Source organism: Solanum stenotomum, chromosome 9 (genome assembly GCF_019186545.1).
Source record: "Solanum stenotomum isolate F172 chromosome 9, ASM1918654v1, whole genome shotgun sequence".
In the NCBI taxonomy this organism is placed as follows: Eukaryota; Viridiplantae; Streptophyta; class Magnoliopsida; order Solanales; family Solanaceae; genus Solanum; species Solanum stenotomum.
In genome coordinates this window covers 2,750,109-2,764,698 of record NC_064290.1, presented here as the reverse complement: position 1 = coordinate 2,764,698, position 14,590 = coordinate 2,750,109, and the positions used below count along the sequence as shown (strand labels likewise).

Here is a 14,590-nt window from a genome sequence, read left to right as displayed (position 1 = left end):
TTGAAGATGGAAAGCAGTATCTATGTGAAGTTACATGCCCCTTCCAGGATGGTGGAAAGCAGTATCTATGAGTGAAGTTCTCATCTATGTGAAATATTTTCGTTGCAGAATCTAATCAACTTTTAAAATTCTTTAGACAAATAGAACTAGCTATAGTAAAAGAACAAATCACTACATAAAAGAAAATAAGCAGCGTCTTCATTGCGTAACCATAAAAATATTTTTATGAAGGTGTTTGTGCTAGCTTACACACACCTCAACTATTCCATCAAAACATAGGCCAACAGGAAGAACTCGGAGAAATATTTTTTGCCTTTACTAGGATTTAAACCTGAAACCACATGGTTCTCCTCCCATTTCATTGACCATTAAAACACCGCCTTAGGTATTGCCTAGTCATGACTAAGAGATTCTAATGTTAATCTTCTTTCATAATATTCTGCTTACTTTTCGTGGCTTGAAAGATAATATCTACTCCTGTTAGTAATTTGAGAATTTTACATCACTGTTAGAAATAATTTAATTGCTTAATATAGCTGTCTTATAAAGTTATAACTACTGAGCATTTGCAATATATGATTGACATTCCCACTTATTATAGGTAGGTAAAATAATTTCTTTTACGCGGAGCACCAACAAGTGGGTCCATTACGCATTCCAAAACAGAAATACGCACCAATGCTTCAGCGATGGAGCATCACAGACCAGCTGTCTGATTATGCATGTGACTAAGTGGCCTAGTTGTGCTTTTTCTAATTCAAGATTCTCAAACCAAAGAGGAAGTGATAAAATTTGAAAAAATTATTCTCAGCTAAATAATAGTAGAAACTAAAAGACAAGTTAGGTATATGATAATTTATAATATGACTGCAACTCATAAATAAGAGAACCTAAATAGCTGGCGAATGTATAATACGTGTATGATTGATTGTGTATAATTATTGTATACTAATTAAAAATAAATAAACAGTAAATCTGTCAACTATTTGTGTGAAGATCCCTGCAAGAATGATAAAATGAAAAGCACAGTACAGTGAAGTAAAGGGGTTGCTTGTTACCATAGTTTTAGTTTTGAAAGCGAAAGCCTTGATGTCTTGTCCATTTGAAGTCATGTCCTTCACAAGATCATTGAATGAGGATGGTAATGAAGTTGAGCTCCTCTCTATTCCATTGTCACCATCATTTGTTGCCTCCAACAATGCCCGCATCAACTCTTCTCTGAGCTTTTTCACCGTATGGTTAAAAAGGAAGAAAAGTTAGCATCAGAAATAGTAACAATAAATACTGAGAATCTGTTAATCAAAACTTCATATTAGGAAAAACTTAAACCATGTATGATATTTACATCTATGCTTATTTTAGACCACAAATTTCAAAAAAAATTCTTCCGTCAGGGGTGGACCCACATGGAATCCGCCGGGTGTTCGAGCACCCACTAATTCGTCTCGAAATATATATATCTTTGCAAAAATTAAGAGGTATTTGTATAAAATTAACATAGAGCTCCCAATGAACAAATTATCTGACTGATTCATTGGCTTTTGGGTGGCTCTTTTAGTGTATTAATTAATCGTTGTTAAGTAATACTAATAATGTATACATATCATGTATAGTTATTGTTCGTCTAAGTCTATCAATACTCAATATTATCGATGTGGACATGCAACGATATATAATAAAGGCCAACCAATCTCTTAAATAATAAAGTCAAGTGGGCATATATCCAGATGAAAGTCCCTTTTTTCCAAGAGCAATTTTGACTTATGCGGAAGTAATGTGTACCACTTTATTATCTTTGCTACATTATGGTCTAGCTCTAGTATTAAAAATAATACTATATAACAAGTGGGACTAGTAAAGTCTAGAATGGAAATGAAAACAACATTACTTAGTCCTAGTCAGAATGAAAGTATTACATATGAATCATATTGTGGTTTACTAGTGACCATGTATACAAAAACCAACAAGTGGATGTCAATTACCGACAATTCCTTTAAATGCGTTACCCTTGGAACTATAAGTAGAGAATATGCTTGAGTTGTACGTAATATATTTAGTAGGTATGGGGAAAGTACCTGGTTTCTTATTTAATTTTTTTTGCCTGAAATAACCAAGGCAGCAGCTACTACGATTCACTAATATCCTAGAAATGTATGGGTTTATAGGAAGTGACCATATATTGCGATGAAATGGATAAAATTTCATTATTACTAACTAGAAATCTCAAATTAAACTTTGAAAATAGATTGAATAAGTCTTACGTGGGTGGAATCCAACCCAAAAAAAAAGTAATATACAAATATTCATCCTATGCAATTTTGAGAATCTAAGTGGTTATCATATTGAAACTTTCTTAATTCTAAGCGTTTGACCATTTTTTATTGTGAATTTAGAAAAAAGTAGTTTTTGTTTTTAAATTAGAGTTATTTTTACTTTTTTTTAGAGTAATTTGGAAAATCAATATTAAGTTAAATTCTAAAATTTTATGATCAAATGTATTTTTAGAGTTCATTTTTTTTTTAAAGTGAAAATATTTCATGACCAAACACCTTAATGTATGATGAAAAAAAAATGAAGACAAAAATTTACTTTTTGAAGGTTGAATTTTTCCGTCAATATGGATGAGTAAAAAACTTATATTCCAAAGTGTGGGTACAATTTTAACTGTAATAAAAAGGTAAAAAACAATTTTGATCCAAATTGTGAAGGTGCTCCCACGTGGATAGATTGCAAAATGGTAAAAAGAAAAAATAAAAAAATTGTTACACCTAATTTTTTGAATATTTAATCACCACAAGGATATATGTCAATGAGTAAAATTTGCGTTAATTTATTAAAAAGATGAAAAATGATTTACCCGAGTTGAGTCACTCCCGCCGAAAATTCTCCATCCTAGACAACCTGTAATTTAAAAACAATAACCAATAAAAAGATTAAAATTATCAACCAAAAGAATGAAAAACAATTTTTAAAAAAAATATTTTATTTTTAGATACAATCAGAAAAAAGTTTACCGATAGGGGAAGAGCAAAAAGCGGCAGATTCGAGCATGATAAAGGTAATTCTGAAAAACAGTAAGGTTAAAAGTAAACCGAGAACCAAAACGGCCGGCAATAACAACGTCCGGTGAGATATCCGGCGAGTCACCGGCGGTAATCCTTTCCCTTTCATACCAACCGGCAATCCTACGCCACCTCTGCCGCTCGAAACAGCGGCGGAACTCGATATAGTCAGTTTTTTAATCCCCGTCGCCGATATGTAAAACTTCATCATCTAATCAATACTGAACTTCAGTTTCCTCTTCTTCTTCCAAACAAATAATCTCATTTCTTCTCGATTCCAGCTTCAGATCCGCTTCCTCGAGTGCTCATTCATTCCGCACTCATACTCATCCTCTGCTTGAGCGAATACACATCGTTAGCCCGCACACAAACAATTCGAAACAGCGAAAATCACTGACTCAATCCCAGGTATGGAGAAATTTCAAATTGAACACTAAGTAACTCTTACTCCATAAATCATTCATCAACAACATTCTCGCCAATTCAATATAAAAAAAATTCAAATAATTGTTCAAATCAGTGATTGATCCGAAAAAATTATCCAAAAGCCACAAAAACTACGAACGTCAATTGCAAACTAGTTAGTATCAGTTTTATAGATCCTAATAAATCAATAACTTATAGTTTCAATCGTATGAGTGTGATAATCGAAAGAGCATTGAATTGAAGCAGAAAATTTACCTTAGAACAGAATCTGATAGCTCGTTGAAATCTTCAGGAGCTTAATAATGAAGATTGTTCAGTTTCGATATTTAGTTTCACTATAGATCACTCTTTTGGCTGTGTAGTAGAGATGAAAGTGGGGACGACAAAGCCGAAAAGCCAAAACTGATAGCCGCGTTAAATGCTGAAGGGAAATTAGATGGACTACAGAGCAGCTACAAAAATTCTACTACGTACAGGAGATAAATTATTCTTTATTCCTTTTTTGCCCTTTAGATCTTTCTATCAGTTTACGAATTTGCCCTTCAAATCACCGACAAATGACAATGCCAGTAATTTTTTCCTCCCTCGTCTGCCATTTGTCGACAAATACTCGACGGTACCAGCTTTCCTCTAAGCAAACAGTAATTAAACCAATCAAATTTTGACACATATACAAATAATTAACTGAATGGAATTAGCCGTTAATTTAGTACTCCCTCTGTTCCTAATTACTTGTTCATTTTTTCTTTTTTAGTTGTTCCTAATTACTTGTTAATTTGACAAATCAAGAAAAGACAATTTATTTACCTATTATATCCTCAATTAATTACTTTGAAAAAAGTAAAACTTCTTGAAAACCTTAAGTTTTTAATTCATCCACTTCATAATTAATAGGGATAAAATGATAAATTCATTATGTCAATAATTATTTTCTTAATAGGTATGTCAATTCAAAAATGAACATAAATTAAAGAGCATGTTTATGGAACAGACAGGTCATTAATATTTGCTAAAATAGAAGGGGAAATATTACAATTCCCGATAACAAATCGAAATCTGAAGAATTTCAACTCATATGCTGTTTTTAAGCTTTGTATTTGCATTTCAATCGAAGAAATGGTAGTTTAGTTACGTGACATGACATGAAACGCTCCGTACAAATAAGTTTTTATATTTAGTTCTGTTTTCAATGTATTCTCTTTCTGCGTTAGTTTTAATACTCTTTTCCGTTCTATTTTAATTATCGTTTTCGCTCAAAAATTGAACCACCATCTCATATATCGCAAAGGTGATATATATTGACAATTGAACTCATGTAGCTATATGTTGGATAATTAATTTGGGTTGCAAATCATTTATGTGGACTGAGCCGACCATTTAGATGAGATAAAATAGGAGGAGGTTTCCTAGAGGATTTGAAAGACAAGTGTAGCAGCTAAGGAACAACGATCTTTCTGCAGTGAAAGAGAGAGCGTGAAAAATAGATTTCTCCCAACACAAAAGACAAAAAAAAAACACATCTAGTTTTTGGAAAAATTCTTTATTTTCTAGTGATTCAAAGTAGAGTTTGGGTTGATTCTTTATTAATAAGATCGATCAACAGTTTCCGTTGCAACTATAAAGTACACAATCCTTGTTCTTGCTCCTTTATTTATATCTTCAGAATGAAAAATAAAAAGAGGAGGAAAATTGTGGCTAATTACTCTTGTCTCCTGCATGTACTGTTGATATTAAAAGAAATGTTATAACTTTTAAGTGCTAGTTTTGCTTAACTTAGTGGGTTTTACTACTAATAATTAGTAATTAACATAATTTCAGGCTTTTCTTTTGCTGTCCATCTCATAAACTTTTCTCCTTTTTTGACTTTTGCCACTATAAACATCTTTTAGATAAGAGTTTTACTTTCCACTACTATAAAATTTTTGAATTAGTATACGCGGTTAAGTTACATGTAATAATTAAGCAACACTTCTTACATCAGCTGTAGTCCATCATTTATGAATAGGTAATTTCTTAAAATAGCGACGAAGTCAGAAATTTTAACTTAGTACAATTTTTCGACGAAGGATGTCTGATTGATCATCATGGACTATAGGTGGCTACACCACTGTCAAAAAGCATGTCCAAGCTAAAAATATCACTTATTTAGGAATGAGACGACGGAATCATAATCGAAACATTGACACGTGAAAGCAGAGTGAATAGTGCGTTGGAAAAGGTGAATGGTACGCGTTATTGGATAAAAAGGATGTTACGTTGTTTGGATTTATTGCTCTATCATTCTCCTTCTTCTTACTCTACTGTGTGTGTGTGTGTGTGTGTGTGTGTGATGGACCATCTTGTTTTGATGCTATTGCCTGTTTTTTGTTTCCCACAAAAAAGGGTCACAAAGCTTAAGACCAAAAAAAAAAAAAAAAAAAAAAAAAAAAAAAAAGAATAGAGACTTCTTATTTCTTATAAAGGAGAAATAGAAAAAGGAAAGTTTATCTACAATTTGCTATTTGCCTTTTGTGCTACTATATGTTTTGGCTACTAGCTAGTACATTTTTTAGTACTACGCATGTAGCATAGAAAATTAACAATGTCTCATCCACAATAAGTTAGGACACTTTTGGAAGCTAGTCTTGACCTTTTAAGTTTTTGAATGGCTCACATCGATTGTGTTTCATGCTTGTTTGGGTAATTAATACCAATGAGATCGATTTTTCAATATCATGCTAAGAATAGCTAGAATTTTTAATATATATATTACAATGATTTTTGAAAAACCGTCGTGATACGTTTGTGATTTGACGAGATTATGTCATTTTCACACAACGTCGTTATAATTCATTGTGATGGTTCAGACCGTTGTATTACTTATGAAGAAACATCGCAATGGCCCTTTGTTTTTGAAGTGAGAAGATGCTCTTTGTTTGATGAGGAATAAAAAGGAATATCAAAAATTCAAATAGTTGAAGCTGAAGCAGTTACTTTTGAAGTAACAAAACAAAAAAAGCAACGATTGGAGTGGATGAGTTTTTAAAAGACCCACTATGAATGAGTTAATAAATAAGTGGTTCATTAATCCGTTCAAAGATTATTAGATTGAGATAAGTTGATCAAAATGGGCTAAACAATGCATCATAATCTTACTTGTCAAACTTTTACCAAATTTATTTGAAATTAAGCATTAGGTCATGACAATTTCAATACAGAACTTGAAATTGTATTTAGAATTAAGAAAACATTCAAAATCCTGTTTTGACTTTCAACAATTAAAATAATACTGTATTTGCAAAAACTATAGCTAAATACAACTCCTTAAAAAAAATACTGATTTTTTTTTGTTTCTTTGGACAAATGCCTACATAAATATTTCCTTCGTTTTAATTTGTCTATTTATTTTAATTTTTAAACAAATTAAAAATAAAAGATAAAATAAACAAATTGAGACGAAGGATATGATACGACAATGAAGATAAGGATAGACAAGAATTGACGTTTAAACAGTACTTATGATTAATATGGCCTACGCTTGCTTAATTCAACAGAAAATTTACTCAATTTTGGCTCACCATTTTCACCAATGAGTCAAAAGGTCGCTAAACAATCCAATATAGTATTATTATTAGTACTATACAAAAATAATCTCTAGGAATAGTATGTTACTATCATTTTCCATTTTGACATGATAGAATTTTTGACGATTATTATCGTGTAAGAAAAACGATACAAATAAGTACTCCAATCATTCCAAATTAATTCATTATTCATTTTTTAATGTTCAAATATTGTTATTGGATCGTGTTCATTCAAGTAGTCTTGAGGCGGAATTTAAAATAAGTATGAATACGATCAAACTCGGTAATTTTAGTTCAAATACTATATTTATCTGAAGAAATTCATTTTTTTAGTGTATATACAAATTATTAATATCAACTCCGATAATTAACTTTGAAAATTTTAAAACTTGAATTCATAAGCTTCAAATCATCGCTCTCGATTAACTTATCATTTCTCCTCTTCCTACATCTTATTTATAGCATTTAAATACACTTATGAGTATTGGAAAATAGACGATTTTTTTTCCACCAAGATATGACAACTAGGCCGTCTGCACAAAGAGGAAATGGAAATTCTTTGCGTCTTCAAAAAAAAGATTTTTAATTTTTTTTTTACTTGGTGTCCGATACTTCGTTTAGATTCCGATTAATTCAAATTCGCACTGGAGGAAAGTCTCACTTGGATCGGGGAACGGAGTGTAAAATATTTCTTATCAAAGACAATTTCCTACCCAAAGTTTTAAATTCAAAATTTTTTATCAAAAATAAAAAAATATTTATCATTTTACCACAACGTTACTAACCGGGTGTAGAGAGGACAAAGTGGGAGTTGAGGACTTGAGGTCATATATGTATGGAGACATGAAGTAATATAAGTCAAAAAGTGAAATTAATGAATGAAATGGAAAGTTGGGTAACAGCCAAACAAAGCACAAATCCACATGGTTGGGGTCCGTTTGATCATGCCCAATGTTGTAAGGAACTATTTTACATGTATGAATATGATATATATGATGTGAAAGTGAAACCAAAAGGTTGTGCATGATGTAGCAATGCATGTTCCAAGGACTTCTTATCTGACCCACTACTACCTATGATATCCACAAAACCAATTTATGTGTCACTCCAATAATTTAATTACGACCAATAAGAGGTGTGATGGGATGAATTGAGTATTTTGATTTTTGATCAGAAGTCTTGAATTCGAGTTTTAAATATGAAATAATTTTATTAGGAAGCACTTTCTTCTTAAACAAGTCTTACGCATGAATTTGAATTAATCGATATCCTAATACCATTTGTGGTTTATACTATGATCGAATTTGTAGAATATGAAAGAAATTACATATATTTCTTTTAAAATATGGTAATTCAACCACTTGCTTAATTTATGGGCACACTAAAATATAGAGTAGCCAATTAAGAACAATGAAGAAGGAAGTCAGTTATGAAGTCCACAATATAATATGGTTGAACTCATTATTATATGACTAATATCAAACATATAAAATGTATATATATAATGTTGAGCACGTAATATACATGAGTCCGGAGCCTAAAGGGCAAAAGAAATGGTCAAAAATTCCAAAAGGGCACATCACTTTTTATTTTAGCCAAAAGGGTAAAATCGCTGCGTCAGCAGCGATTTTCCTCTGACAAAATGACAAAATCGCTGCCCTAGCAGCGATTTCGTCTAAATTTTTTTTTTTCTTTTTTTATTAAAAATCGCTGCCACAGCAGCGATTTTGTAAAAAAAATAAAATAAAAATTATTTTTTATTAAAAATCGCTGCTGTGGCAGCGATTTTGTAAAAAAAAAAATTTTTAAAAAACGCTGCTTTTTTTTCTTTAAAAAAACTAAAACATCACATCAAAAAAAAAAAAANACTATGATCGAATTTGTAGAATATGAAAGAAATTACATATATTTCTTTTAAAATATGGTAATTCAACCACTTACTTAATTTATGGGCACACTAAAATATAGAGTAGCCAATTAAGAACAATGAAGAAGGAAGTCAGTTATGAAGTCCACAATATAATATGGTTGAACTCATTATTATATGATTAATATCAAACATATAAAATGTATATATATAATGTTGAGCACGTAATATACATGTTGAGAAACTTCTGAAGTGACTTAATTGACCTCCTAATATACACCAACAAACCAAATTTCTGTGTTTTGTCTTCCTTAATTTAAGTCACTTGCATACAGGCTACACCTTAGCTTTTACACCGACATGCCCTTGCCAACTCTCATCTACGTACCACCAAAATTTATAATCTTTAAGTAAGATTCATTCGATTTTTCGGGTTTGGTTTTACACTATTCGGTTTGGATTTTTCGGTTTTTGGTTTTGTAAAAGTGTAACCCAATCCGATCCAAAATAAATTTGGTTAGGTTTGATTTTCCTCTATTCGATTCGGCTTTTTTCGATTTGGTTATTCGGTTATGTCAATAATTAATAACACAATCAAAGTAATAATATTTAATCCCTTAAGTATACTAATTTCTAATATAAATCATAAGTAAAACTTAAAACACAACACTTATAAGTATACCTATTATAGATACTCAAACATAAAATATAAACGTACATCATGAAATGAAATAACCAAAAAGGGACAAAAGTAGTTAACTCCAACTTAATTCTAAACCTAAACATTATATATATATATATATATAAAATTTGGTTTTTTTTGGTTTTTATATTTTAAAATCCGAAACCAAACAAAGTAATTTATTTATCCAAAACCAATCCGAAAAACCAAAAAACCAATTCAAATAAAAATTCGATTTGATTTGATTTGATTATTCAGTTTAATTAGAATAGTGCACACCCTATCTTTAAGTCTTTTCACATCGACATATAGTATCCTTAGGTGTCTCTTTCAAAATCAATGAGCATTGTTTCGTAACGTTACTATTGGGATCAACATAAGAGAACGTCATACTTATGTTAATAAAGAAACGTTGAATAATGATAATAAAGAGAAATTATAAAATTACTAGTTTTATAGCCTTGGAATGCTAAATCAAGTAAGAAATTGATAGTTAAACTAAAAAGGGTTAGTTTAATAACAAAGGGTTATTCTCCTTAATTTTCCCTACAACAAATAGAAGGATGGAAAAGTGGCTACCCCATTAAGTTCTTTATGATCTTTTATATATTTGGGCCCAAGGTCTAATCCATAAAATATGACCCGAGCCCAAACCCGAAACTGTAGTTGGCGAAATGCACCCGTACTCGCATCGTGGCGCGTGCAATTAATCTTTCTTCACTCTTTCTTCTTCATCATCGCTGATATGAACAGTCAAAGCACTAAAACCTCCTGGAATAAAATTGATTTTGATCTATTAGGTGTTTTGAGACATCAAAAGACAAACGCCTTAAGGTAATTTGCAATAACTCGCTTCATAGTATTGATTCACGTTGTAATTTGGTGTTCATAATCGTAGTTGTTGGGCTTTTTTTTAAGTATTTTTGATTACTTGTGATTTTTGATCCTCTGTATTTCAATAAAAGATGTTGTAACTCTAATTAAATCGTATATTTAGCATATGATTCTATTTAATTGAACAGAAAACCTGAATCAAGGAAATTATGCTGTAAAATTTATAGGGTTTTTTTATTGGGATTATTGTTCTCTTGTGTACTCAAAACTGTAATTTTGGCCTATTTTTAAAATGTGCACTGCTGTTATAGAGTAATGATCCTATTGTGTTGATTGTTTTCTAGGAATGTTCAAACGTGAAAACAGGATGCTGAAGCAACGAAATAATGGCCAATGTATACGAATGCCTGTTATTACTATGTTTTTTGTTTTGATTTGTGTTCTAGTTTGGGTTTTGTGTAGGGAAACTGGAGAAAAATCTGATTCATTGTCTGGTTTAATTAAGGAAAATTTGAGTAGTTTTAGCTTTTCGGTTAAGTTAGACCCGACTGTGGAGTTCAGAAATGGAACAGATTTAATATGGCAAATCCCGGACTCACCCAAGGCAATTCTTTTTCTGGCACATGGTTGTAATGGTAAAGCAGCGAACTTTTGGGACAGATCACCTAAGTGCCCAAATTGTGTGGGTTTACCTGAAGAAAGGCTTATTGTCCTTAATGCCTTAGCTAGGAGATTTGCAGTTCTTGCGGTGTCTAGTGCTGGGAGGTGCTGGTCGATGGAAGAAGAAAGGTTGATCGTTAAAGATATTATCGAATGGTGGGTTGTTAAACGAAAGGTTCAAAGCTTGCCTATTGTAGCTTTGGGTGCTTCATCTGGTGGATATTTTGTTTCAGTCCTTGCAACTGATTTAAGATTCAGTAGCATAACAATAATGATTGCTGAGGGATTGTTTGATCGAATGGACATTTCGAAGAGTTATCCTCCTACCCTTTTTGTGCACATGCCCAAAGATAAATGGAGAAGTGTGAGAATAGCGAGATACTTGACACTCCTGCAGGGTAAAGGCATTGATGTTGCAGAGGTCAAATGCATGGAATTTGCATTGTCATCAAATCTATTATCTGATAGGATTCCCGGTCTTGATCTAGCTACCTCTGTGAAGTTGTATAGTCTGTTCCAGGAAAAGGATTTTGTTGATACAAAAGGTTTCATGAGAAATGACGGGCGTGCAATACAATGGAAGGCAGCTCTCAAGGAGAGTGGGATTATTCTCCCAGACAAGTCCATAGCGAATCACATTCAAGAAGAAATGAACCTTGCGTTTGCTTATCATGAAATGACCAGTTTGCAGTCTGAGCAAATCTTTAACTGGTTTGAAACTCATATGAGCTGATCAGATTCTTATGCTGTGTAATCTTCCTTGAGTCATCAAGATGGAATATCGTTGCCATGGCTTTGGACTGGGTGATCTCAATACTGTTGTGTATGTTATTTCACGAGGTTGAAGTCCAAGTGAGAATAACTGTGGTCACATTGTGATGAAAAATATTGTATCAGCATTCAAACTTCCTACATGTGAAAAGGGCTGTCTACTGATATCATTTGGATTGTCCTTTTTTTATAGCCAGAAAAGAATGTATAGTGCACACTTAGGAACTAGGTCTGCTTTCTTTTTTGAGAGGAAAGTAATTGAAACTAGGTCTATTTTCTTGTGCTTAGGGATGGAACTTTTCAAGTGTAAGTTCCTATAATTTCTTGTTATCTCAACATTAAAGGAAACACAGCCTTTCTGTTCTTGAAGAGATTGGAAAAATGAAATCAAACTATTTATCTCTGTTATTCTAATCTTTCTTCTTTGCACAGACTGGAATTCATTTCCTGTGTTAATTATGCTTCAGCATGGGTGATTGTTTATTACTACTACCTTTTTCATGTGTCTTTAAAATTCTTTCCTGTATAAATTATAATAATGTAGTCTCAAGAAGAAATTGAGTGAGAATTTTGTATGAGAATGAACTTCATCTGTTGGAAGTAATGAAGTGAAGTTCATCTGGTAGATGTATAATCCAACGGTATCAATTGGGTGCGTCTTCCAGACCTAATGACTCTGAGACATTTGCATTATCTTACCTTCCTAGGCTACTGGTGACACCATTAATTCATGATCATCTTATGATTCAATTCTTGCTCTAGTGCATTATGGTGGAAAAACAAAGACTATTTAATTATCTATTAGAATTAGATTTTGTCGGTGTGTAAACTTAATATTTTTGAATTCCAACATATCATGTCGAGCTGGTCTGAACATCACGGTAATGGAAAAAAAAAAAGTTGGAAGATAGGATTCTGGATAAAATAACCAATTGTGGAGAATTTTGTTATAGATATTGGATTCACTCATGTGGGGAATTTTGTTGTATTAGCTTCAACTGATATCGGATTCACTGAACTTGTATAAGCTTTATGAGTGATTGAGTTTTGAGGATCCTTCAGCATGAGTAGGATATATGATTTGCTCATGTTGAGGGAGGGGATCAGGTTATGTGATGGTTTCCATGAAGAAAGGAAATCTGTACAATGTATGATCCTTCAATAAGGTAAAGAGACTACGTCAACTATTCATCAGAGTGAGCTCTCAAGAGTTGTGTGACAGTCCAGCTATCTAAGTTGTAACATTACTACAATAGATTTTCCTAGTTATTCAGGCTAGTGCTAAGGTACAAAGTTCACTTGGAATGGTTGGATTCCCTTCATACAAGCCGATAGGGTCAGCACTTAGAAATTAATGGGGTAAAAGCTCTGCAACCGTGATGCATATCAAATATTGTTTGTTGCATGTGACTCTCATTATACTCTTTGTAATTTTCATCTGCTTCCCTTTAATTGTCTCTTTCTACAGAGAATATCTATGGACAGTTTCTGGTCAGTCTTGCAATTTGCCTCAAGGAGACATCCTTTGTATTACTGATGTGAGGCTATAGGGAAGTAACTCTGACAACAGCTTCTCTAGCTACGCGCCAGCACTCAAAGCACCTTAATACTATTTTATATTCTCCCTCTCTTTATCTGTCATGTGTGGGATATTTCAATCAGCTCAAGCATCCTACTCCTTGTAAGCTAGAAAATATAAATTCTCTTAATATGGTCTTCTTTTAAGATGCAAGCATGCATCCACTACTTGTGCCTAAATTCTGATGGGAACACAACTTTTATGCTGAAGATCTTCATTCAGATGAAGAATCATTATGAATTGTCAGCTAAAGAGGTTCGTAGAACATTCATAAGTTATTGTAAAGAGTATATACTTGCATTGCATTGTCAAAGAAAACTTGTGCTATTTAAAGATAGATATCTGTGTTAAGACATTCATAAAACCTTAATGGTTAAAGAATATTTACACCAACCAAATTTGGTGTGAGTTCAGTTTTATTTATGTTCTCCTTTCTAGCTTAGTGATAATCCGACAACTGAGCCAGTCTGAAGCAGGGAGAAGTAACTCAGGTGCATATCAAGACTCCATTTAGTATTATTTTACTATGATGCATCTAATTTGTGCTGTGAAGATGTGCTGTTGGGTTGGTTTGCATTCATTGTAGTGGTACATAAATACACCTGCTCTTTTAAAGCATACTATGCTGTGAGCCAAAGGTCTGACAGTGTTACTGCTTATTGCCCAGCTGTGCATAACCAAAACCATCCACCTCTCTGTCATTGAGCTGTCTCTTTTTTTCTTCTGTAGGTACACTACTGAATATGTTGTTCCTTCAGAACCTTTACATTTTATTTTATTATTCTGTTTTAAGCCATAGATGCACTTGAACAAACAAAATTAACATCCTAACTATGAAGTTTACATTCGAAAAGTAATATGAAGTTAATATGCATTCTTTATCAATAATTTCCATTCCTTGTTATTTTGGTAGATACACATGCTTGTAGATGTATTAATTTATCGTGCAAGTCCGTTATGACTTATGAGGGAACTTTTCGTGTAAATACTTCTCATTGACTAGATAGATGCAGACCAATGACTTTTCAGGAACTTTGGTAGTCAAATTGTTAGATTTCTCTGAAATTTGAAATGTAACTTTATAGAGGATAATGGGACAGCATGTCGGTTATGCTCCTATCTCAAATAATTTTTATTTCTTAACTC

General features: G+C 32.4%; 2 protein-coding genes across 2 annotated transcripts in view; one reads left to right on the top strand and one right to left on the bottom strand.

The window, feature by feature from the left end:
• LOC125875815 (probable galacturonosyltransferase 15) overlaps window positions 1-14,590 on the bottom strand; it is a 222,935-nt gene that overhangs the window by 2,990 nt on the left and 205,355 nt on the right. The window contains exons 2-5 of the mRNA XM_049556856.1: window positions 3,744-3,849; window positions 3,015-3,395; window positions 2,858-2,901; window positions 1,059-1,223 (exon numbers count right to left, since the gene is read on the bottom strand). Of these exons, the coding sequence (XP_049412813.1) occupies window positions 1,059-1,223; window positions 2,858-2,901; window positions 3,015-3,273 (468 nt within the window). The 5' untranslated portion in view covers window positions 3,274-3,395; window positions 3,744-3,849. The remainder of the gene's footprint in view (window positions 1-1,058; window positions 1,224-2,857; window positions 2,902-3,014; window positions 3,396-3,743; window positions 3,850-14,590) is intronic.
• Window positions 10,302-12,279, top strand: LOC125875820 (uncharacterized). The gene is made up of 2 exons (XM_049556861.1): window positions 10,302-10,434; window positions 10,779-12,279. Exon 2 carries the CDS (start codon window positions 10,781-10,783, stop codon window positions 11,825-11,827), a length of 1,047 nt encoding a protein of 348 aa, XP_049412818.1. The 5' UTR covers window positions 10,302-10,434; window positions 10,779-10,780; the 3' UTR covers window positions 11,828-12,279.